We start from the raw sequence: 25503 nt of genomic DNA on the forward strand, positions 1-25503 counted from the left end.
AAAAAAAAAAAAAAAAGAATAAATGACAGAAAGATTTTTTGGATACAGTACCCTTTTTTTCCTTTCTATAACAATATGGGAGGTGATGGCATTGTTTGCTAAGATAAGCAAAGTTACCTCATTTTACTTTATTTTATAAATAAAATAAAAATTTTATTTTTAAAATTTCATGTATCTTAAAGACTAGCTAAAGTGAAAAGAATCATCAAAATCATTGTGTAATTTAGCTGTGTGTAGAACCATTTGTCACTTGTTATTTTGAGAGATGCAATGGGACTTTACAAATCTATTTACGGATTCTGATTATCAAGGACTATGACATGAATTTGAGTTTAAAGACAGTTTTTTGTTTGTTTGTTTTTTGTGCTTTGTTTTTTTGCGGTACGTGGGCCTTTCACTGTTGTGGCCTCTCCCGCTGTGAAGCACATGCTCCGGATGCGCAAGCTTAGCAGCCATGGCTCACGGGTCCAGCCGCTCCATGGCAGGTGGGATCTTCCCAGACCGGGGCATAAACCCGTGTCCCCTGCAACTCTCAACCACTGCGCACCAGGGAAGCCCAGGCAGATGGATTCTTAACCACTGCACCACCAGGGAAGCCCCAGCCGATGATCTTTGAAAACCTGAGTCCAGTCACATGAGTCCTCCACCCAAACCCCTCCTAGCTTACCTTCTCACTCGGCTAAAAGCCAAAATGATCACCGTGATCTTCCAGGCCCTCCAAGAGCCCACCCTGGGGCCCTAGTCACCTAGCCCATCTTCTGGGCCCGGAACCCCACCCTCTCCTGCACTTGGCGTTTCTTCTCCCAGACATCTGGGTAGCTTGTTTCCTTAGCCTCTGCTCAGGGCTGCCTAGGAGAGGCCCACTCCGACAGCCCTAGCTATAGTAAGCCAAGCACACCCCTCCCCGCCGGGTTGCCCATGCCCCTCCATTTCCTGTGCCTGCCTTGTTGGAATTCCCACAGGAGAACACAGTGTTCCAGAGAGCAGGGACTTAGTGGTGTTCCCAGAGTGTCCTGTTTAGTGGCTGCCTTTGTTACGGGACACCGATTCCAATATGTGTGTGTGTGAATTCACCAGCTGGTGTCCTACAGTTCATCTCAATTATGACACCATCTACCTGACGAGAGCGTCTGATCCCACAGGGTAAGGGCTCAGTCTCACAAGACTGCTCCCACTTCAGGAGACAATCACAAGTTCAGGTTTGTCAGCTGTGCTTCTGACAATAGATCAACTATAGTTTCTGGCTATAGCTTGGAGGTTCCCAGAGACCCCCCCCTTTCTTGAGTTTGACTGATTTGCTAGAGTGGTTCACAGAACTCAGGAAAACATTTTACTTACTAGATTACCAGTTTATCATAATAGGATATAACTCAGGAACAGGCAGATGGAAGATGTGCACAGGGCAAGGTGCAGGGAAAGCACAGAGTATCCATGCCCTTTGTGAGTCCTCGACACACCCAGAATCTCCACATGGTCACCACCCTAGAAGCTCTCCAAACACAGTCCTTTGGGTTTTTATGGAGGCTTCATCATATAAAAGTGATTAAAACCTTTGATTAATGGTAATTGATTCAACCCCCATGCTCCCTCCCCTCCGCAGTGGTCAGAGGGTGGAAAATTCCAAACTTCTAATCACTTAGATGGTTCCCTGGCAATCTGCCTCTATCCTCAGGGGCTTTCTAAAAGTCACTTCATTAACATAAACCCAGGTGTGGTTGAAAGGGGTTTGTTATGAATATCAAGGCACCTTTATAGCTCTTATCACTTAGGAAATTCCAAGGGATTAGGAGCTCTGTGCCAGAAACCAAAAATGGAGACAAAGACCAAATATATATTTCTTATTATAGATCACAATATCACACTGCCTCTTCTACTAGAATGTTAGATCCGTGAGACAATTCTCCCCTGTGGCCCCAGTGCCTATGAACGACGCCAGGCACATGCAGGTGATGAATAAGTATTTGCTGAGTGAGGACAATGAAAGATACTTGCCCAGGGGTCAGCAGCAGGGCCTCCTTAGAACTCAGGTGTCCAGACGGACAGCCTGGGAGTCCATCCAAGCCTGGTCCTGGCCCAGGCAGCTAAGAGTCTGAGAGTTTGGCTGACAGAAGACATCCAAACCCCAAACCCCTGCAGAACAGTCTAAGAGAGGCTTACATACCACTACACATATGTCAGAATAGAAGTAATTCCATGAGGTTCAATGGATCATGCAATGTGGAAACCTTCAAGGCCAGATGAACTAGGCCTTACTGGAAATACTGAATTTGGATTGGTGAAGAGCAGGTGGGGAGAGATTCCAGGCTTAGGGAGCAGTGTGACTCACAGAACCTTGGAACCTTAGAGCGGAACATAGATGGGAAAAAACAAGGCCTGTTCTGAGAAGGGTAAGGAGACCTCTCCCTTGGGGCTGGTGGGGAGGAGGGCAGGGCAGGGTTCAATTAGCAAGTTGGTGCCTGTTCCCTGAGGGTCTCAAGGGACCTCTGCCTGAGGAGCCAGCCTTTGACTTTGTAAGCAGCAGGGGACTCCTGTAAGCTCCTGGGTAAGGAAATGAATTGAAGTAGTCAAGTAAGTCAAGTAACCGCTTTGGCCACCTGGGGACTGGCTGTAGCTGGGAGACTGGAAGGCAGGGAGACCCACCCAGAGGCCCTGGGGCAACCCTGGGGATACTGTAGGGATGGGAAATGGAGGGAACCTGCAGGCCCTGGGACCTCGCTGGGTTGGGGGATGGAGGAAAATGTGGACCCATGAGTTAGTCCCTGGACACCAGGGAAATTTTGGTCCTTTGTGGGCTGTTAACACTCAATTTGGGATGCCACTGGTCCACTGTGAGATCTGATTTCTTTCCCTGAAAATGCAGGCACTTCAGTCAAAATTTTCTCTGATTTGGGCCTTTGATGTATGATGATGTACCATACATCAATATGGTACCCCCAGGAATGGTGGAAGGAAAGAGGCTTGATCAATGACATGGATCATTTTCTTAGTACCTGTCACTCTACCCTCCTCAAGCTGGATTCTAGTAAATAGCCAGGGAAGTGACTTGTCAGCGGGCACCCGAGGGAGGAACTCAGGCCAGCAGAGGCTGCTGAGGTGGTCCCTTGGGAGATGATAGTGTCCTAACGCAGTAAGAGAAATGAGGGGCTGGCCTGAAGGAGGAGGAGGAGGCCAACAGCTCTCCAAATCCAGATAGGCAGCACCCAAAAGTGCTCCTCTCACCCAAATTCCCAGCCATGGTCTCCTGGGCAAGAAATCCCTGCTTCTCGCATCTGTACTTCTAAAGTGGCCAAACTGTCACCGCTGGCTGTAGCACATCTGGGGGCAAGTCTTACTGTCCCCACTTGGGACTCCCCATACCTTCTGCCATGCCCAGCCTCTGCCCACCCTTCACACACTGCTCTCTCTGATTCCCTATGAATACTGAGGGGAGCCCTTTGCACCAACAGACACTTCTGCCACACCCTCCTGGCCCCCCCCCTTCCCCTTCCAACAACCATCTTCAACGCCCCGTCACCGTCTGGGTCTTAGAGGCCACTTCAGAACCAGAGAATACAAGGTATATTTTGGCACTCAGGGTTTACCAGAGAGGAAAAGAGATGGAAATAAAGCAAACCAAAGCCTGCCTTTGCTTAGCGAAATATTCCTCCCTTCAATTAAGGGACAAAAAAAAAATCCTATTTAGGGAAGTAAGGAAAGGCAGTGATGATCATGAAAGTTCAAAGTCTAGTTCACCCAAGAAGTGAATCTGAAAGGGCAGGGTAAGGAAGAGTGTAGAGACAACGAAGAATCCTCTTGGATTCCCAGGAGCAGATGTCCTTGGTAAATAAGACATAAAAATCGGAGCATTGGTTTGGTATGCCCTGATTCATTTGAACTTTGATTCTAGTTTATTCCAGGAGGCTCCCAGCCTCCTGCACGGACTCGGGAAGAGCCCGCCACCCTAGGGGGGCTGCGGTCCTTTTCTCCCACACTCTGCCGCCTCCTCTCTCCGCCGGTGGCGGACCGAACTGATGCTTCTGGGAAACGAAACTAACCCGCTCTAAAGTTTCCAGCTCGGCTTTTTGTTTCCCGCTCTCCGCGGTGTCCCACGCTGGGCGCGGCGCGGGGCGGGGCCGGGAGCCGCCGGGGCGGAAAGGCCCGGGAGGGTGCAAGGACCAGGGGTCTCTGTGCGGCGCCCGGCCCCGACGGCGGGCGGGCTGGCTGGGCTGGGCTGGGCTGGGCTGGGCTGGGCTGGGCTGGGCTGGGCTGGGCGGGGCGGCCACTAACCGCGTCTCCGTGCGTCCCGCAGGCGGGGAGCCCGCGCCGCCGCGCCGGGCCGCCGGCGATGATCACCTAGGAGGCTGGCGCGGGCGGGCGCGAGCGGCGGAGGAGCCGGGCGCGGCGATACGCGGCCATGGAGTGGGAGCCGGCGGCGGCTGACGAGCCCGGGACCCCGGGACGACGGCGGCGGCGGCGGCGGCGGCGGCGGCGGCGGGAGGGCAGGACGCGCACGGTGCGCTCCAATCTGCTGCCGCCCTCGGGCGCCGAAGACCCTTTGGCGAACGCGGCCAAGGGCGCGCGGCGGCGGCGGCGGCGGTGCGGGGGCCCCCAGCACCTGGCCGACAACCGGCTCAAGACCACCAAGTACACTTTGCTGTCCTTCCTGCCCAAAAACCTGTTCGAGCAGTTCCATCGCCTGGCCAACGTGTACTTCGTCTTCATCGCTCTGCTCAACTTCGTGCCGGCGGTGAACGCCTTTCAGCCCGGCCTGGCACTGGCGCCCGTGCTCTTCATCCTGGCGGTTACGGCCTTCAAGGACCTGTGGGAGGACTACAGCCGTCACCGCTCCGACCAAGAGATCAACCACCTGGGCTGCCTAGTCTTCAGCAGGTAAGCGGAGTGGGCGGGGCGGCGCTGGGTCCGCGCAGGGCCGGGGCGCTCCCGGAACGTTGGCGTTGGGCGCGGTGTGAGTGGCACGGGGTGGGGAGCCCCGGAGAGAGCAACTCAACTCTGGGTGGAGGGCCGGGCCTCGAGGGGCCGGGGGCCGAGCCGGGACTCTGCGACTCGGGTCGCGGAGAGCAATAAACCGTAGATGTCGGGGCGTGGGGGTACCCTGTCCTTGATTGTCACTCAGACGCCGCTTCTGAGCCTAGGGATACCAGGGCTGGAATCCAGAGGCAGCTGGGCGTCCTCATTCCCAGCCGCTCCTGCCTTATAAGTAAAAAGGAGGGAAATCTATTCCCGGGCGCCCCAGCCTGAAGTCCCTGCCTCTATCTTCAGCCAGGCTCCAAGCGCCAGGATATTGAACGACTTTAACAACCTACACAGGAATGAATGTAAAGCTCGGTCTTAGATAACATTTCATCTTGGGACAACAGAGTGAAACTGCCACCAAGTGCTGACACGCCAGGCAGAGACCAGTTAAAAGGGAATGGGTAGTAACAGCGGCATCCATCCATTGACGTGAGCTGTGAGCAGGCCACCCAGCTGGGTGCCATCCCATAGTTGACTGTTTAGTTTTTTAAAAATTAACCCCAGTTTCCAGATGGAAAGACTGAGGCTTTGAGGGGTTTTTCAAGCCCTGTCCACAGTTAGTACCAAGGAATGTACTTCCTCTGGGCTCCTCCTGCACCTCCCTAAAGTTTTGGAACCTCAGGCGGGACCTGTCTGGGAGGCTTCTGTCTCTTCTCTCTTTACACTCCCCACCCCAAGAGAGCCACTTGGCTGCATATCCGTCTTGGAGCTGTGTCTAGTAGTGGAGTCCACCTTAAGGCCGCACCCCTCAGGAAGGCAGATGGTCTTGGCCTCCATCCAGAGCTCAGCCCATCTTACCCTCCTGTTGTCTTTGCTTGAGTCTCAGTGTAGGGGCTGATATGGGCCTCTGAGGTGAAGGACATTAGCCTTGTTCAGCCACCATTACATGTGAGCGGACTCCAGGAAGCCCCTTGTACTCTCAGTGGGCCATGGTTATTCCTGCCTCTTAGGATAGTTTAGACGAAGACCATGAATGCCTTTGAGTATCTCTGACCCTCCCAGCAGCACTGATTGTGCCTTATACTTACTTTACAAATGAATAAACAGAAGTTCAGAGAGGTAACTTGCCCAAAGCCACACAGCTGCTATGTAAGTAGTATTAGAATTTGACCCAGGTCTTCCCGACTTCACAGCTTTTACAATACTCTGGTGCTTTACAGTACTCTGGTGATTCTTAAATTATGTAAGAATCAGCCTGAGGGACTTATTAAAAGTAACAATTTAACAACTTGAATCCCAGGCTCATCTGGGATTGGGCCCAGGAATCTGTGTATTTAATTAGCACAGAGGTGATGCTTATATCATGACCCACTTTTGAGTAATGCTGCCTGCTTGCCGTCAAGGGGTACGCATTGTCCAGTCAGCAAGCATGACATCGATAGAAAGGGCTGTGGGGTTTCCTGGCTCCTGTTTCCCAGGCTCTTGAAGCCAAGAAGGGAGGGGGCACCCTTATGCAGATGTCCTCAGGGTCCCCCCTTTCAGCACTCCAGTCTGTTCTGCTCACCATGACCCCAATGGGGCTCCAGGTTTTAGTCTTTACACATGTATCACTTCCTGTTATTACTCAGCTGGTAGCTCCTGTAGCCTCCTTTTTAGGAATACTTAGGCCTCAAGAAACAGTTTATTTTCAGCTGACAAAGTGCTTTCCACCCGTGAAGTCAATTAACCCTTAAAACAACCATCACCCCCAACATGCCCATGAGAAAACTCAGAGTGGAACCCCAAAGCAATCTCTGGACTCCATGACCTCGGAATGCTTCATGGGATTCTGAAACCTTCATCTTCCTCGTGGACCCACCCATCCCCGTTCTCTTCCCCTTCTACCCTGACCTGACCTGGGTTCTCAAAAGCTGGGTACAGCCCTCGGGGGCGAGGCCTCGGGGATAATGGTGCTTTCAGGAGGAGTTCCCCAGAACCTCCCAGTTCCCAAGTCAAATTCCTTGAATGCTTTCCTGGGGAGAGAACTGGCCTTCTTCCTAGAGAGGCTCCGTGGGTGTGAGATGGTGGCAGCTGTGTGTGGAGAGGAGGCCTGCCTGGAGGAGAGCCATCCCTTTTCAGAAGCCAGGTCAAACTTCTCTGGGCCCAGGAAGTCTGGGATGGGTGTTTTCCGGCCTAGGCTTTGAGTCCTGTGGATGTCTGAGCCCTCCCTGTCCTCTGATTGCATTTCACGCTGTATGTGGCTGCCTTGCTGCTGTTGCCCATCGGCTCAAACCAGTACCCTGAGCTCTTCCTCACTGATCCAGACCCAGGCCAGGCTCTGGAGAAGGGAGAGTCTGGGTCTCATCTGGAGCTTACCGTGGGGACTGATTGCACCATGGGGCATGTCCGTGGGGGTCCTGGGTGGGGCTGCTAGCCCAGAGAGGCAGCTCAGGAGACTCCCTGCAGAGGGCATGAGTCTGAGGACCAGGGAGCATGGCGCACATAACAGAGTCAGGGCCCCCTGAGACTGCAACCAGGTCTTAACCTGTGCGCAGGGACGTATACGGCCTTGAAGTCAGGATCTCAGAGAGCTGGCACTGAGGCTGGCCAGAGAAGCCTGGGAAATGGCATTTTATGTCAGGCCAGAGTTCGTTCAAGGCCTTTGGTGACTACAGAGGCAGTGGCCCCACAGTGGTGCACAGTCAGGGTCTGTCCTGTGTCGTGTCACTGCTCTGGTGGCTGTGAAATGGGGCTTCAGTCAAGTGAATGTAAATGCAGGGTGAGAGCATACTTTAGTTGTGGAAGCCTGACTTGTTGACAGTGTCTCTGGAGGGTTGCTCCTCTGTGTTCTGACTGGAACGTGCAGTGCATCAATGATTTGTACCGTTATTTATGTGGTGTGTCCCCATAACGGAGTCCTTGGGTCCCCTCTCTGTGAGAATCCCCCATCAGGCTTGCTGGAAGTGCAGGTTCCCAGGTTCTCCTTCCCCGCCCCCCCCAACCCGGGCTGCTGAGCCTCTGGAGGTGGGAGGCTGGTGTCCACATCACAGCTTGGTTTGCACGAACAAACCTGAGCGGAGGTCCTATTTCCACGGCCTGAGCCCACGGTATCATTTCCTGGATTTCAGGCTGTGTTTAGGAAAACCCTCCTGAGCCAGCAGGATAGGAGTGCAGTGGGTGATCCTGGGGGTTCAGGTCCTGCCTGTGGCCCCCACCCTGGGGGAAGGTCAGTCTGAGCATCACTCGGCTGTGGACTAGTGCGATGGGGGAGGCATGGAAGCCCTTTCTGGTCACATAAACCTCCCTGGTGTTGGTGAAAGTTGGCTGGAGAAGCCACCTCCTTCTGGGCATAGGTGGAAAGAAAGGGGGTGACTGAGTTCTGTCCCCCTTCCCTCCCAATGTGACCTCAGGTTTCTGTTGCTGGGGGGCTTGGAGTTCACTTTAGCTGGCAGGCATCCACCTCCAGTACCAAGTGAGCATCCAGCTGGGACAGGACCGGCGCCACCAGAGGCTGGGATGAAGGGGGCAGCGAGTGACCACAGGTCCCAAGGCAGGTGGGACTGACAGCGGAGAGGGGACAGGAGTGCAGAGACAGCCCAGAGAGTGGCGGTTCTGGTGGTGGGAAAGCAGAGCATGGTTATCAGAGGAGGAGCTGGGGGGAAATTTAAGAAGAAACATTCCTGGAAGGGGATTTGCCCAAGAGAGGTGAAAGGCGGAAGCAGGGGTCCAAGCACTCATCCACCTCTTCAACCACAGGGCGAGGGGGTAGCCCGTTAAAACCAGAAACCTTGCCCCTGCTGCCAGAAATGGAATGAGCCTCAGAGTGGCGCAGCCTGAGGTGGGGGTCCTGCCTGGCCGAGACTCTGCACAAGCCCCCCTGCCTCACTTGCACTCCATTTCCTAACTAGTCAAGTGCGGTACTGGCCCCCGGTCCATGTGCCCTTTCTGGCCCTGATCCTGTGGCCCTGGGAGAGTTTGGCACCTTTGTGCTATGGGCTCCCCGCCCTCTGCCCAAACCCTGCCTGGGTTTTTGTGTAATGTTTTCCCTTTTGCTTCCATACTCTTTGAGATAACTCAAACACAGGCACCTTTCAGTGTCTGACTCTAGGATGATGGAAACAGCAGCGTTTCTGCATGAATTAACCCAAGGTGACTTTTCCCTGAATCTTTTGGGCTTTGGGGGCTCTGTTCTTGGATTTGAGTATGGCATCTTGGTGTCTTTCCATCATCTTTTGGGAAAACAGGTAGTCAGGGCATGCTCTAATGCTTATCTTGGAATTACTCTGATTTTTGTCTCTTCCCTTTCCTTTGATTCTCGCTTTGTTCCCCCAGCTCATCAGGGTTATCTGTCCAATTTGCTTACCCTGGGCTTCATGATTTGTTTTTTCAGAAGAGCCTGAAATGGGACCTGACAAAGTTCTCCTTTTGTTTCTGTCCATTTATCTTGTCTTGGTCCTCCTTTCCTCCCTTTCCTGGAGAGGCCAGTCTCTTCCTCTCCACCAGCAGAAACATTTTGCCCTTGGGAAGCACAGCATCTTTGTCTTATTTGGAGTAAAAGATTTGAAAAAGCAGAGGTACCAGCGCAAGACCCAGGGGACAGAGACATATCAGGACAATGCAAGTCTTTAAGCAGGAACATCCCTCTGGTGTGCTAGTTTGGGGGATACTTGAGGAATAATATTTGGACATTGCCATTCACATGGTTTTTGGAAATAATTTTTCTTTTGATACCTTTCATGAGTCATAAATAGGGTCCAGTTATAGAAAAAGAACCTATCTTTCCCGAAAAACTTACTTGCCTTCAGGAGATAGTCTTGTTCATGGGAAGGTTCTTTTTATACTTGTTAATATGAGACAAGTGTTTTAGTGCACAGTTCCATCTTAACATCCTGATGGTCCTATTTTCATATCCCCATTTCACAGATGAGGAAACTGAGCTTCAGGACTTGATAGCTGCCTTAGGGACTCCCTATTAGGAGATGACAGTGCCATGGCTTGAGCCCAGAGTCATCCTGCTCCGACTTCATGTTTGTAGTTTGCTTGTACTTGTCATCTCCACCTCCTAGAGCAGTATGCTTCATTTAAAAAAAACCCGAAACACAAAACCTTCAAACTTTTATTTATGTCAGAGTATTTTCTAATTTCCCTGGTGATTTCTTCTTTGACCCATTTTATTTAGGAATGTTTTAATTTCCATATATTGCTGACTTCCCCAAATTTTGTTGTTATTGATTTCCAGTTGCATTCTATTTACACAGATAAAGAGCAGTGCACAGATAGGGAACCTCTGTGTCTCCATCACCTAGTTTAACAGTTAGCACCTCACGGCAACATTGTTCATCCATATCGCCCTCACTCCCTCACCCCCTTTTTATTTTGAAGCACATCCCAGACATCAGGACATTTCTTCTGTAATGTTTCAGCATTTATCTTTAGAAAATCAACAACTTTTTAAAAACCTAAACTACAATACCATTATTATAAAGAATTAATATTAATTCCTTAATATTATTAAATACCCAATCAATGTTCAAATTTCTACTTGTCTCATACATGCCATATTTTTTTTTTCAATTTGTGTGTTTGAATCAGATCCAGATAAGGTCGCCTCATTGCAGTTGGCTGATCTGTCTTTTAGAGCTCCTTTACTCTTTTGATTTCCTCCTCTAAAATTCCCTTTCTCCCTTTCTCTCTCTCTTTTTACCCCTTGCAATTTGTTTTATTTATTTTTCCCCTTGCAAAATATATTTGAAGAAACTGAGTTATTTGTCCTGGAGGGTTTTGCATAGCTTGAATATTGCTGATTCCTTTCCTGTGGATCATGTAACATATTTCTTTCTACTGTAATTCCTGTGAAGTGGTAGGTGAGTCTCGATGCTTTATCAGAGTTTCATCAGGTTCAGGTTTGATTTTTTTTTTTTTTTTTTTTGGATCAAAACCACAAGCGTAGGTGGTACACTTCCATCATGGGGAACATAAGTTCCTTGGTCCATCTTTTTATGATGTTAGCAGCCATGATGATCATTGCCTGCATCCATTTATTTGCTAGTGGTTGTGAAATGATGGTGGTCTAATTCTTTCATTCATTATTGGGAATACTTTCATAAAAAAATTCTTCCCCTCATCTGCTGCCTGGTTTCCCAGTGGTACAACTCATATAGGAAAGAGAGAAATGCTTGATTTGGATCACTAGCATCTTCCAATTGGAACTAGTTGGTTTTTTAAAATGTTTAAACCTTTTATTTTGAAATAATTTTAGACTTTATAGAAAAGTTGCAAAAATAGTATACCCCTAACCAACCTTCCTCTAATTTTAACATTTTACTTAGCTGTACTACAGTTGTCAAAACTAAGAAATTAACATTAGCACAGCACAAACCTATTAAATTAAACTGCATTTTTATTCAGATTGAAATGGTTTTTCCATTGATGCAGTAACAAGTATTGGTCAGTCCTTCAGATACTGATCCTGTATCCTCCCCCCTTGCTAACTCATTTATGAGACCTAATACTTGTTTTGTGGATTCCTTAGGATTTTCTATATATGATCATGTCTTGCTCCTGATCTAAGGGTGAAAATATTCAGTCTTTCACCATTAAGTGTGATGCTAGCTGTGGCTCTCTTATGGATGCCATTATCAGAGAAAGTTCCTTTCTATTCTTTGTGACTTTGTTGAGGTTTTTTTTTTATAAATTTATTTATATATTTATTTACTTATTTTTGGCTGTGTTGGGTCTTTGCTGCTGCGTGCGGGCTTTCTCTAGTTGTGGCGAGCAGGGGCTATGCTTTGTTGCAGTGTGCGGGCTTCTCATTGCAGTGGTTTCTCTTTGTTGCAGAGCATGGGCCCTAGAGCGCGTGGGCTTCAGTAGTTGTGGCACATGGGCTCAGTAGTTGTGGCTTGCGGGCTCTAGAGCACAGGCTCAGTAGTTGTGGTGCACGGGCTTAGCTGTTCCGTGGCATGTGGGATCTTCCCAGACCAGGGCTCGAACCCGTGTCCCCTGCATTGGCAGGCGGATTCTTAACCACTGCACCACCATGGAAGTCCGAGTTTTTTTATTTTATTTTATTTTTTAAAATCCAGAAAGAGTATTGGATTTTTAAAATGCTTTTTCTTCATCTATTGACATAATCATGTGGCTTTTGTCCTTTATTAAATTAATATAATGTGCTACATTGATTTTTCTTTTTTTAAAAAAATAAATTTATTTATTTATTTTTTATTTTTGGCTGTGTTGGGTCTTCGTTGATGCATGTGGGCTTTCTCTAGTTGTGGTGAGCAGGGGCTACACTTCATGGCGGTGCATGGGCTTCTCATTGCAGAGGCTTCTCTTATTGCAGAGCATAGGCTTCTCTTATTGCAGAGCATAGGCTTCTCTTATTGCGGGCTTCAGTAGTTGTGGCATGTGGGCTCAGTAGTTGTGGCTTGCAGGCTCCAGAGCACAGGCTCAGTAGTTGTGGCACACAGGCTTAGTTGCTCCGCGGCATGTGGGATCTTCCCGGACCAGGGCTCGAACCCATGTCCCCTGCATTGGCAGGTGGATTCTTAACGACTGTGCCACCGAGGAAGTCCTGATTTTTCATGTTAAACCAATCTTGCCTTCTTGAGATAAATCCCAAGATTTGTCAAGGTATATAATTCTTTTTATATTTGCCGGATTCAATTTACTAGAATTTGTTGAAGATTTTGTGTCTGTATTTGTATGGGGTATTGGTGTGTGTGTGTGTGTGTGCGCGCGCGCGCGTGTGTTTGGTTTTGCTGTAAGGAAAATACTATACTGGCCTCATAGAATGAGATGGGGAGTATACCTACTATTATCTTTCTCGGAAGAGTTTGTGAAGAATTGGTATGTATTCTAGACTAGATGTTTGAAAGAATTCACAATTGAAGATATCTTCAGTGTGGGGTTGGGCTTTTCTTTGTGGGGAGTTTAAAAATTACTAGTTCAATCTCTTTACTTGTTGTAGGTTTCCATTAAGATTTTCTATTTCTTTTTGAGTCAGCTGTGGTAGATTTGTATCTTTCTAGGAAATTGTCCATTTCATCTAAGTTATCTTGTTTGTTGGAGTAGAGTTGTTCATAATATTCCCTTATAATCCTTTACATTTCTGTAAGGTTGGTGGTGATGTATCTTCTTTTATTACTAATTTTAATGATATATGCTTTCTTTCTTTTTTACTTGGTCATTCTAGCTAAAGGTTTTCCAATTTTGTTGATCTTTTCAAAGAACCAACTTTTTTTGTATTGATTTTTCTCTATTGTTTTTCTGTTTTCTACTTCATTAATTTTGCTCTAATCTTTATTATTTCCTTCCTTCTGTTTGAGTTGGGTTAGTTTGCTCTTCTTTTTATAGTTACAGAATTGTCTTTTTTTTTAATATTTATTTGGTTGCACCGGATCTTAGTTGTGGCAGGTGGGCTCCTTAGTTGCGTCAGGCATGTGGGATCTAGTTCCCTGACCAGGGATCCAACCCTGGCCCCCTGCATTGGGAACATGGAGTCTTAACCACTGCTCCGAGGGGAAGTCCCCAGAATTTTCTTTTAAATATGGATAGGAGAAGAAAACAGTTACCAAAAAATACACTTGTCTTGTTTTTCCCCAACTGGTATAGCAGCCTCAAGCAGCTGTGATGTTGAACATTGCTGCTGATTGTTTTTAATGCCTGTTCTATTGTATAGGGCTTTTCCCACAGAGCGAGGTCCAGATCAGCTCCCATAACAACACTGTTCTGGGGTTGGGACTTTTTGAGGAACTCCAAACTCAGTCTACCTCTTCTGGTGGCATCTAGTCAGCTGGTTTTCACAGGTACTGTGGAGCTAGGGAGAGGGGAATTGGAGTAAGTCAAGTTAGAACACCACCAATCCTACTGTTCTTACTGAGGTTTATCAGGTTTTTTTTTTTTTTTTTTTTTTAAATAAACTCTCCTCAGACTATGGCAAGCCTTTGTTAATATACAGCACTCTGAAAAAGTTGACTTGGAAATTTTTGCCAGTGTAGAGTTTTTATGCAGGATCAAATTTACAGAGTTCCTCACTTCACCATTCTGGCAGTCCCACCTCCTGATCAGTTACTTTGTGAAATTTTTCCCTCAGTTAGTGTTGGTCTGTTGTTCCTCATTAAATTGAGATTTTTGGTTTTTGGCGGGAATCCTACTAAAGTGATGCCTTTCTCTGCATGATATCAGGGGGTATACAATGCCAATATATATTACTACTGGTGAGGCTAACTTTGATCACGTGGTTAGGATGGTGTCTGCTAGGTTTCTGCACTATAAACTTATGATTTTTCCTTTGGTAAAAAGCATCTTGGAGTCGATACTTTGAGACTTTGTAGGTATCTTATTTCTCCTTAAATTTTGCCCTCCAACATTAGCATCCATTGGCAGGTCTTGTCTGCAGTAATTATTGCAGTGGTGTTCTAATGGTGATCTTCTTTATCCCTCACTTCTGCGTTTATGAACTAGAATTCTTGGAAGAGCCAGTTTTTCCTTCCTTGTTGATTTATTTACTCAATTATTTATATCAGTGCAGATTATTGCATATTTATTCCAGGGGTTATAGTCAAATACTACTGTAATTTATCTGGTTGCTCACATTATTCCAGCTTTGGTGATTGGGAGCTCTCTCAGGCTGGATCTGTGTCCCTTTGATGTGCCCCCAGCTTTTCTTTTTTTAAATTTTTAAAAAAAATTTCATTTTATTGGAGGATAGTTGATTTACATTGTTGTGTTAGTTTCAGGTGTATAGCACCCCCAGCCTTTCTTGAGTTGGGCTTATTTTCTGGCTCTGTAAGAGGCTCCGGGCTTATCTTCTGTTTCCCTTTCCCTGGTTCTGGAATCAACCACTTCTCCTAAGGGTATTTAGCGTTTAAAAAATTATTATTATGGCTTTTATAGATTTATTTACTGTGGAATTCATAGATTTAAATATAATTCATTGGTTTTAGTTAGTTGTAGTTATTATAATTGATGTTCTTTGGTCAGGTTGACTCCTGAGTCCTTTTGACAGAACTGCCCATCATTTCTTTTGGTCCATATCACAAGCTCAGTCTTAGACATTTTCTACCGTACTTCTCCAACCAAAGATGATTTGTTATTTTTTTCATTTTATTGAGATACAATTAAAATACAACACTGTGGGACTTCCCTGGTGGCGCAGTGGTTAAGAATCCGCCTGCCAGTGCTGGGGACACGGCTTCAATCCTTGGTCCTGGAAGATCCCACATGCCGTGGAGCAACTGAGCCTCTGTGCCAAAACTACTGAGCCTGTGCTCTAGAGCCCACGAGCCATAACTACTGAGCCCACATGCTGCAACTATTGAAGCCCACGTGCCTAGAGCCCGTGCTCTGCAACAAGAGAAGCCACCGCAATAATCCGCACACTGCAATGAAGAGTAGCCCCCGCTCACTGCAACTAGAGAAACCCGTGTGCAGCCCAAATAAATAAATAAATAAATAGTACTGTGTAAGTTTAAGGTGTACAGCGTAATAACTTGATTTACATATATTGTGAAACGATTACCACATTAAGTTTAGTTAGTATTCATCATCTCATATAGATGCAAAAAAAAAAACAAAAGAAAAAAATATTTTTTCCCTGTGTTGAGAACTTTTAGAATTTACTCTCTTAGCAACTTTCAAATATACCTTATAGCAGTGTTAACTATCGTCGTCATGTTAACACTATATCCCCAGTACTTACGTATAACTGGAAGCTTTCACCTTTTGACCACCTTCATCCGTTTCTGCCACCCTCACCTCTGGTAACCACAAGTCTGGTCTCTTTTACTGTGAGACTTTTTTTTTTTTTCAGATTCCACATGTAAGTGAGATCATTTGTTTTTCTCTGACTTCTTTCACTTAGCATAATAACCTCAACGTACATTCATGTTGTTGCAAATGGCAGGATTTCATTTTTTTATGGCTGAGTAGTATTCCATTGTGTATATGTACCACCTGTTTCGCCATTCATTGGTCAGTGGACACTTAGGTTGTTTCCATTATCTTGGCTATTGTAAATAATGCTGCTGTGAATATAGGGGTGCAGATGTCTCTTTGATATAGTGTTTTCATTTCCTTTCGAGGTATTCCCAAAAGTGGAATTGTTGGATCAAATGGTAGTTCTATTTTTAATTTTTTCAGGAATTAAAAACTTTTAATTTTTTAAATTTTTAATTAAAAAATTTTTTTTTTTACATACTGTTTTCCACAGTGGCTGCACCAATTTACATTCCCACTAACAGTGTATAAAGGTTCCTTTTTCTCCACATCCTCACCAACATTTGTTATCACTCTCTCTCTCTCTCTCTCTCTCTCTCTCTCTTTTGATAGTAGCCATTCTAACAGGTGTGAGGTGATAATCTCATAGTGGTTTTGATTTGTGTCTCCCTGATAGTGATGTTGAGCACCTTTTTGTGTACCTGTTGGCTATTTGTATATCTTCTTTGGGAAAATGTCTATTCAGGTTTTTTGTCCATTTTAGTCGATTAGAGGCCTTATTATTATTATTATTTTTTGTGGTACGCAGGCCTCTCACTGTTGTGGCCTCTCCCATTGTGGAGCACAGGCTCCGGACGCTCAAGCTCAGAGGCCATGACTCACAGGCCCAGTGGCTCCGCGGCATGTGGGATCTTCCCGGACCGGGGCATGGACCTGTGTCCCCTGCATTGGCAGGCAGACTTTCAACCACTGTGCCACCAGGGAAGCCCTGGCCTTATTATTTTTGACACAATTCTTTGATAGCTTTCAGTGGCCTGAGAAGCCCAATATGTCTGTTCTGTTCTGCCATGCTATGGCCTGGCTGGACCTTCATCTGATGGTCATTCATTATGGTGATCAGCTATTCTGCAGATTTCATCTTTTCTGGAAGGAGTCAGGTGTCTCATCTGTGGGGGCAGTACTGCCTTTAGGTGTGTTTGCAAATATTCAATTATCACAGTGACTGCCAGCCTTCCTAGGACTTGGTGCTCCTGCACCAGGGTGCTGAATGGTATGTAATGCTCTTGCCTAGTTCTGGTTAGTCCCACCCCATTAAGAACCCCCCTGTCCCCAAGACCAGTCAAGCCCTCATTGAAAAGCACTTTTGGAAGACATTTTAAAGACAAAGCTTATCCACGTTTCTGGATTCCTTGACTTGGGAAGATTGAGAGAGGGCTGTGTGTCTGCTAGGGTTCTGCCCTTTACAGTGGGTGGTCCAGCTTCTTATTGAATTCCCTTAACAAGGGAGCCCATTGTACTTATTTGTACAAGACTTACCTTGCTATATATAATGCACTGAAAGAATTCACAGGAAAAATGGAGAAGCTATTTTGATCTTTGCTTTTTTACAATACACTTAGCTTGGCTTTCTATGTTTACTTGTTTTGCATTTTCCCAGAGTACAGTTTGTATGCATTGCCTCCGACATACAAGTTGAAGTAGATATACTTTTAGCCAAAACAAAGACCTTTGTCATTAGCCTGGGTAGTTTTATCCTGGGTAAATGGACTGCTTTTGAAAGCATTTTGAAATATTGAAAGTAGCTTGTGGACTCCCGTTGCTAATCTCATGGCCCCCTGATAATCTCAGGATGCTCCTGGTGGCTCAGGTATCTTCTTAGAAATGCATTTCACTGGAGAAGCACTACAGGAACATGGTGACATTAAGGCATTATTTGTTTAGATTAATAATTAGAAAGCAGTGTGGTTTTATAAATCCATTGGATGTGATAAAATCCTTTTTTTTCTTTGGTTTTAAAAATATCAAATGAGTTAAATTCATTGACCTATTTGCAAAAACAACCTACAGTAGGTCCTTGGTTTTCAAAAGGAGAACAAGTCTTGAGCAGCCAGGGTGGCTTCCTCCAGTGACCTGCATGCAGGGCTCCTCAGAAGAGGACTTCATGGCCCTTCTGAGATTCCAGAGCTTAGAAAAGTAGGAACGTCCCATCAGCTCAAGATCTGCCTTAGTTTTTCTTCTTCTTTTCTTTTTTTAAATATTTATTTATTTATTTTGACTGCACTGGAGCTAAGTTGCAGCATGCGGACTCCTTAGTTGCAGCATGTGAACTCTTAGTTGCTGCATGCATGTGAGATCCAGTTCCCCTGACCAGGAATCGAAACCGGGACCCCTGCATTGGGAGCTCAGAGTCTTACCCACTGGACCACAAGGGAAGTCCCATCAGTGCTTTTCTGATGGAAATTTCTGCTCCTAAAGGACTCTAGTATCTGAGGAGTTAACAGAATGGGAGGAAGCCCAAGCTGTCACCAGGCGCTTTTCACTCCTCTTCTGTCCCGCCCTGTGTTTCTGTGTGCTTCCATGACAGTTAAAGATAAGCAAGTTCAGGAGAGTTCAGTTTTGGTTCCAAGTTCTCTCCTTTGTCAGATGTGACCTTGGGGCTCTTGGTGGCATCTGCCCCATGGGTCAGCTGCAGATGGGGACACGGGTGTGGCGCATGCAGGTGGATCCCACCTGAACCGCCCTGGCTTCGTGTACCACCAGCCTCCTTCGGGTGGTGCCCAGATGCAGGGTCTTCTCTGGACGGTGAGCGGGTGGAGGAGGGTGCCCCGGGATTACTCAGGGTGTGGCCACCTCCCAGTCTAGTGCTGTTCTCTCCAGCGCCCGGGCGGACACACAGATGGGGCCTCCCCCTTGTCCTTGGCCAAGTTGGAAATCATTTTCATTTCAGTTACAAAATCCATCCACTTTCTCTATCCCGGTCATCTTCAGGACCAGTGGCTCAGGAAATCTGTTGACTCAGAAAGCTCAGAGCGATCTGAGGCAAAAAGACACGGCAGGAAGAGAGTGGGTTGTTGGGAGGGAGGCAGCGTTTCTCTTGGGATGTTCTCAGCTTTTGTCTCTGAACAAACAAGCCATCTTTAAACGTGTGCAAGCGATTTGTTCCCTCTTCATTTAACAGCCTCAGGATACACACAGCATGTATTTATTTTCTAAGAGTACTTGTGTTAAATGGCTCGATAGTTTAGTAGATGTGTCTTGTTTCTCATGACTAATTGGTAGCAGCCTAGGCCCTAACATGCCATATTGCAGTTATCATCCCTCATTCTTTTATTTTCTTTATTTATTTTGCCGTGACAGACTTTAGTCAAATCAGATGTGTGCAACTGTTCCTGGCATATTGAGACTGGCATTGTGACGTTTTCCACTTACAGTGGTTTTTTGTTTTTTTGTTTTTGGAAAGAAAAAACATTACTTTTAAGCGGGGTGGAAAGTTTGATTCATTACGTTGAGGTCTGGTTGCTGTGTTGCCTCTTTAACAGGCCTGACGCTAGGCCAGGGCGCCAGGCCTGGGACTCCTTCACCTCAGCTGAGCATCAGTGTGGGGCTGAGTCCCGGGGCTGTGGCTGCCCCATAGCAAGGGCGTCTTCCTGGTTCTGTGGGTACTCCCCACTGATCGCCATAACTGCCCTGCTTCTGGCCTTACTTTCTTTTCACCCTCTTTTCTGTCTCATTGATCTTCTGTGACTTAATGGGAATTCCTTCACAGTGCTGCAGGGCTGGAGGAGGGGTGGCTGCTGTCTGTTACTCTTGGCTCTGATCCCAATCACTGCATACAGTGACATCTTAAGTCAGTCCCTGCTTCTTCAGGCCCTTGTTTTTTAATTGTCTGTGTTCAGAGGCTTTGACATCAGGGCTTTGCCACCTGTGGGTGGATGGCTTCTCCCAGGACCAGCCAATTCCTAGAGGGAGCTGGCCAGTGAGTGTGCCTTTCATATGCAAACCAAGCAATCCAGAGCCCACACCCTATACACCCTTTTATCAGGCTGTCACACTCAGGGCCCCCAAACCCTCAGGACCAGGTAAGCAGACAGCTGAGGACAGCCCCTATGTCCCAGAGCCTACTGATACTATTCCAGAGCCTGGTTACCCTGCCTCACCCTGTCCTTCCCACGGAAACCACAGTGAAGTCTCTTGCCCACGTTTTCCCCTCACTACTCTGCCTCCTGACTGCCTTGGTGCTTCCCACGTGGCCTCTCCTTCTGGGAACTGTGAGAAACAAACTATCTTTTCACTGGCAGTGTCTCCTGATCTGTTGGCTTCCCCACATCTGAGTAACAGTAACCCTACATTAAGATGTGTCTCCACACAGCTACTACCCCAGGCCCTCTTTTTTTTTTTTTTTTTTTCATTTTTATTGGAGTATAATTGCTTTACAATGGTGTGTTAGTTTCTGCTTCATAACAAAGTGAATCAGTTATACATATACATGTGTTCCCATATGTCTTCCCTCTTGCGTCTCCCTCTCTCCCACCCTCCCTATCCCACCCCTCCAGGCGGTCACAAAGCACCGAGCTGATCTCCCTGTGCTGTGTGGCTGCTTCCCACTAGCTATCTACCTTACGTTTGGTTGTGTATATATGTCCATGCCTCTCTCTCACTTTGTCACAGCTTACCCTTCCGCCTCCCCATATCCTCAAGTCCATTCTCTAGTAGGTCTGTGTCTTTATTCCTGTCTTACCCCTAGGTTCTTCATGACATTTTTTTTCCCTTAAATCCCATGTATATGTGTTAGCATATGGTATTTGTCTTTCTCTTCCTGACTTACTTCACTCTGTATGACAGACTCCAGGCCTTCTTTAGCTTCCTTGTGTGTCTGACTTCACCTCCTAACTTAGCTACTCCTGCTTCGTCTGCACCTCTCCTGTGGTGTCCCCTCCTCATTGCCACCAGAGCTGTCTTTTTTGGATTATAAATGTTACATCTTTTTCTTTGACTCTTGGAACCTCTTGGTTAATCCCGATGTCATCTGCACCCTGCATGCTGAGCTGCAGCCCTGGACCTCTGTGCACAAGGTCCCGGGCCACCTGCTCTCCGCTGTGCTGCACACACCTGTAGCCCCTCCGCCCCAGCACCCTCTCCCCATCCCCAGCTCTTTTCTCCAAGGCCTGGTAACCGCTCCCTCCTGCTGCCATTCATACATGGAGCAGGAGTCCCTTCTCTGTATCCTGGGCGTGTGTGCCCTTCCTCTGCTCCATATGCTCTGTCCTGTCCTGCTCTCTGGGACCAGCCAGTCCTCACTGCCCCTGCTGTGATGCTGTGACAGGGCCTCAGCATCTCTGATCTAATGAGTGAACTAATCCTTGTGATACCTGAATCGTGACACAATGAATGCCTGTTGGTAGAATAACAGCCCCCTAGAGGTGCCCACATCCTAATCCCCAGAATCTGTGATTCTGTTAGGCTACATGGTACAGGGGAATTAAGGTTGGTTACAGATGTAATTAAGGTTGCTAATCAGCTGACCTTGAGATGGGGAGATTATTTTGGATTATTCTGGTGAGCCCTTAGTCTCATCACCAGTCCTTAAAGGTAGAGGAAGAGAGGGCAGGGGGATGTAACGTTTGAAGGACTCAACTGGCTGTTGTTGGCTGTGAAGATGGAGGGAGGGTTCCCAACCTGTGGAGTGTGGGTGGCCTCTGGGAGCTGGAAAAGGCAAAGAAACCCTGTCTCCTACACCCTCCAGAAGGAGCACAGCCCTGCTGAGACTTCGGTTTTGTTCCCGTGAGACCCATATCATACTCCTGACCTCTAGAACTGTAAGATAACACTTTTGTGTTGTTTCAGGCCACTGAGTTGTGATGATTTGTTACAGAAACCATAGGAAATGAACACATCCCTGTTGATGGGAGGATCTGACAAACAAATACCAAGTTCTTGAACCATAGCCTTTTGTGTGTTCCTATTGATTTATCTAGTTTCAGTTGAAAACATCTGTAGCTGTTTGAAATCAGCTGATGATACTTGAGAATTCCATGTTTGCTGAGTGGGGCATGAGGACATGGTAGAGTGGAAAAGAGGTGTTTACTTGTTTTTTCAGTTGAAATATTTAGTGATAAGACATCATACATGTCTCTAGCACTGTATACTTTTCAGAGTTTTTATGAATTTGTGTCGGAAATTCACAGCCAGCCCTGATAAATTCTTCATTGAGCCTCTCAGGAAATGGTGGCCCAGAGAGGGAGGTCTTGGCTCAGAGGGGGTGCACCTGGGGGTGGGACAGATGGCTTTGGGCTCTGGGATCCCAGGTGACGCTACCCAGGGCCACCAGCCACATGCTGGCCGTGTGCTACCCTACGTGAGTATCCAGGGCCATTTTCATCTTGTGTATGGGTGCAGATAAGGCTCCAGCTGTTTAATTATTTCAGGCTTTTGAGAAAGTGTCTGAAACCCGATAGTTATCCTGACACATGCCAGGACCCAGAATTTACCAAGGGTTAATGACCAAGAGCATGTATGCTTTTTAGAAAAGTTTAAATGTTGTAATGGACATTCTTTTTGGTGTAGCTGGTTCATTTGAGCAGTAATCTCCAAACTTTTTTGATCTCACACCCTTCTAAGTCACAAGCACTTGTGTGTGCGCGCTCAAGATGGACTTATTTATGTATAAATCATAGACATGTAATGCAATGCATGAATATATAAGTGAATTTAAAAGTAAGGTAAATAGCAATTACAAATAAAAGTGGTGATGTTTTTCTGCACCCCAGTGATGGTGTGATTTTGTGTGTGAGCATTGCCCTGGAGCATCCTCAGTTGGCCTTCTGTTTATCTTCGTTCACTGGAGAGCATTGCGTGTGTTCAGATGCACAGTCCAGTTCATTCTCGGGATTTCTTTTATTTATCCAGGGCCACTTAGGAACCTTTAAAGAACCTCAGGTGCCACTAATGCCCAGTGTTCACAGAGGGACGGTCCTTCCCTGTGTGCCATGAAGTCTGTCTGGTGGTCGTGGCCTGTGAGATGCTGGATGTCTGGCTATGTCCACTTTCTGGGCACAGATGGCTTGTCAGTTCACACTGGGCAGCCTGAGCCACGCTGCATGGGCACACCAGCCACCTGCCCTCCAGTGTGCTTTACTTTTCCTGTGCTTTACTTTTAAATCCTTTTTATTGTGGTAAAATACACATAACATTTACCAGTTTAACCATTTGTAAGTGTACAGTTCAGTGGCATTAATTACATGCACATTGTTGTGCAACCATCAGCATCACCTGCAGAATTTTTTCATCTTCCCAAACTGAAATTATCCCCATTAAACAACAACTCATTCCCGCCTCCTCCAGCCCTGGGCACCCACCAGTCTGCTCTCTGTCTCTTTGACCTCACATGAGTGAAATCATACAAATTTGTCCTTTTTTGTCTGACTTATTTCACTTAGCATAATGTCCTCAAGGTTCATCCGTATTGTAGCATGTGTCAGAACTTCCTTCCTTTTTGAGGCTGAATGATATTCAGGGAGTATGTGTAGACCCCATTGTGTTCATTCATTCAGCTGGTGATGGACATTGTTGGGTTGCTTCCACCTTTTGGCTGTTTTGAGTAATGCTGCTATGAACATGGGTGTACAAGTATTTGCTTGAGTATCTTGTGCTTGACCTTTATGGGGATGTTTTGCATGGATTTCATTTGGATGCCCTGGTTTCCAGGGGCTGTATCTATGTATCCAGGATGGCACAGTCAGGGTGCATCTAGGCAGCATGAAGTATGGGGTCTTTCCCCACTGTTAGCTTTTGTGTGGCTCCCATGAACTAAGGAGGTTGGTTCAGCCCCTTACCTTCAGGTGGTGCTGCCAACAGACAGGTCTACAGGAGCCTGGCCGATGTATCCGTAACCACACCTGTCCCCCCAGCTACACACCTGCGGGCTTGGGGGCACTGCTGTCAACTTAGCCTGGATCAGGTGCTGCCTCATGGTCCTGTTGCCTGGATATCATCCCGCCCTTTATCTTTGAGCTTGAGATTCCTTTGGGTCCAGAGGTAGCCCTGTTTACTGGCCACCCAGGCACAGCTGTGGGCTCACTGCAGTGCACACAGGTGGAGGCCCCAGGTGTCACTGTTGCTGCATCACTGGGATGACCTCTGATGCCCACACGTGCAGGAGAAAGGGCCCGCTGACTTCGCAGTTCTGCAGGTGTGACTTCATCTTCGCCGCCTTACTGGCATTCAGAGTCTCCATCCTTGTTCACGCTTTGATTCCCCACGGTCAGAGCCCAGGATGTCTTACAGCTCCTGAGAATCTCCGGCCAAGGTCTTGCTTGGTGGGTTCCACCTCATCAGATGGAGGTGCCACCATCTCCCTGCATTTGGGGCTTTCTCCTGGGTCACTTCCACCCTTTTGATGGGGCCCTTGTTCTGGGCTGTGTCCCTTTTGGTCAAATCAGAGGCATGTGGTAACTGGTGATTGGAGGAACATGGGGAGGGCCCAGTGGACCTAAAATCTGTCACTGAAGACAGGGAGGGGTTGAGATCATTCTGTGTCCCTGAGGCTGTCACACCATCCCTGCCCGCATGGCCTCACCCCTTTTCCACATCTCATTTTACAGTTGGGGCTAGGCCTGTCCCCAGAGGGTGAATCTGCAGGTCTGCAGTGCTGGTGGCTTTGCTGCGGGAGCAGGGCCAATGTGCCCGCCCCATCGCTTGCCTGCAGCCCTGCGGGATGGGCAAGGTGCGGACAGGGAGGGCCCCCTGTTCCCCCCCCTCCGCCAATCAGAGTGCGTGGTGTAGGGGGGGTATGGTGAGGGGACAGGTGGGGCTGTGCCCATCACTCTCACTGCATGATTGTGGAGCCCTTTCTGAAAGAGGCTGGTTTTCAACCTTCTTTTACTAATAAGTGAGTTCTCACTCTACCTACATTTTGAAAGCTTTCAGGAACACAGAAATTGTTTTTAAAGGAAAACAACTTTACTTATTTCCCTTTTGATTACCTGAGAAATTAAAATATCCCTTTAAAAATAGGACATCATAAAAACGAATATATTAGGAAAGTGGATGTGTAGAAAAATATTTCTTAAGCTTCATTACCCTTGTTCAGGCCCATAAAAGTTCCTTTGATTTGCGTCATAATTTAACTTGAGGTTGGAGTTTATTAATCCTCCTGTTTGTAGAGAGTCCAGCTGGCCAGACGTGGGATGTACAGAGAAACTCCAAGATTTGTTATCTCAAGGTCATTTCCACTGAGTGGCAAATTCTCTCCCTTTTTGAAAGCATTCAAATTGTAATGTTATGACATACAACCAATGAGAAATAATAAACATGCTATCAAAGTGTATGACAAAGGCATTTTTTAATCCCTGTGTGCTTTGTGGCCTGTGTCATTTGTTTCTCACCTTTTGGCTCCTTCATATTATTTGGAGTGATAGTAATGTAAGGTGTCATCTCCACTTGATTTATCTTGAGCAAAAGTTCCAAGTGTGGTGGGCTTTGTTATAGTTTTGGCAGAGGGTGATATTGTTGTTTTAGACAAATACTTCAAAACTATGCTTTAAGGCCATGGGAAGGAGGAGAAAAGTGAAAAGGAGACTCCAGCCCTTTCTGACAGTGTCTGTTGAGTGTTTGTGAATTTAGAGTTTCTGGTATCAACCAGAAACAGCATCCAGAAATTGCTTCTGGAATTAGTGGGGTCTTTGGCAGGAGCTATGGGCTTGGCGTGATTGACTGTGAGAGTTCAAACACTGGGAGTGTCATGTGGGTGACCCAGCATTTGTCTTTATTTGGGGGATGAGTTCTTCTTGAACATCCTCAAAGGGCTGGGGTGAAATCTGAGTAGATGGAAATCTGCGGGGTCAGGGCTTAGGGAAA

At 47.0% G+C, this 25503-nt stretch overlaps 1 protein-coding gene across 1 annotated transcript in view; it reads left to right on the forward strand.

Annotated features, from left to right (window-relative positions):
• The first annotated feature begins 4282 nt into the window (after nt 1–4282).
• The window catches only part of ATP10A (ATPase phospholipid transporting 10A (putative)), a 184542-nt gene continuing 163321 nt past the window's right edge, over nt 4283–25503 (forward strand). Inside the window, exon 1 of the mRNA XM_007458432.1 lies at nt 4283–4869. Within this exon, the coding sequence (XP_007458494.1) occupies nt 4394–4869 (476 nt within the window). The 5' untranslated portion in view covers nt 4283–4393. The remainder of the gene's footprint in view (nt 4870–25503) is intronic.

Source organism: Lipotes vexillifer, unplaced genomic scaffold (assembly GCF_000442215.2).
Source record: "Lipotes vexillifer unplaced genomic scaffold, Lipotes_vexillifer_v1.1 scaffold391, whole genome shotgun sequence".
NCBI classification, from domain to species: Eukaryota; Metazoa; Chordata; class Mammalia; order Artiodactyla; family Lipotidae; genus Lipotes; species Lipotes vexillifer.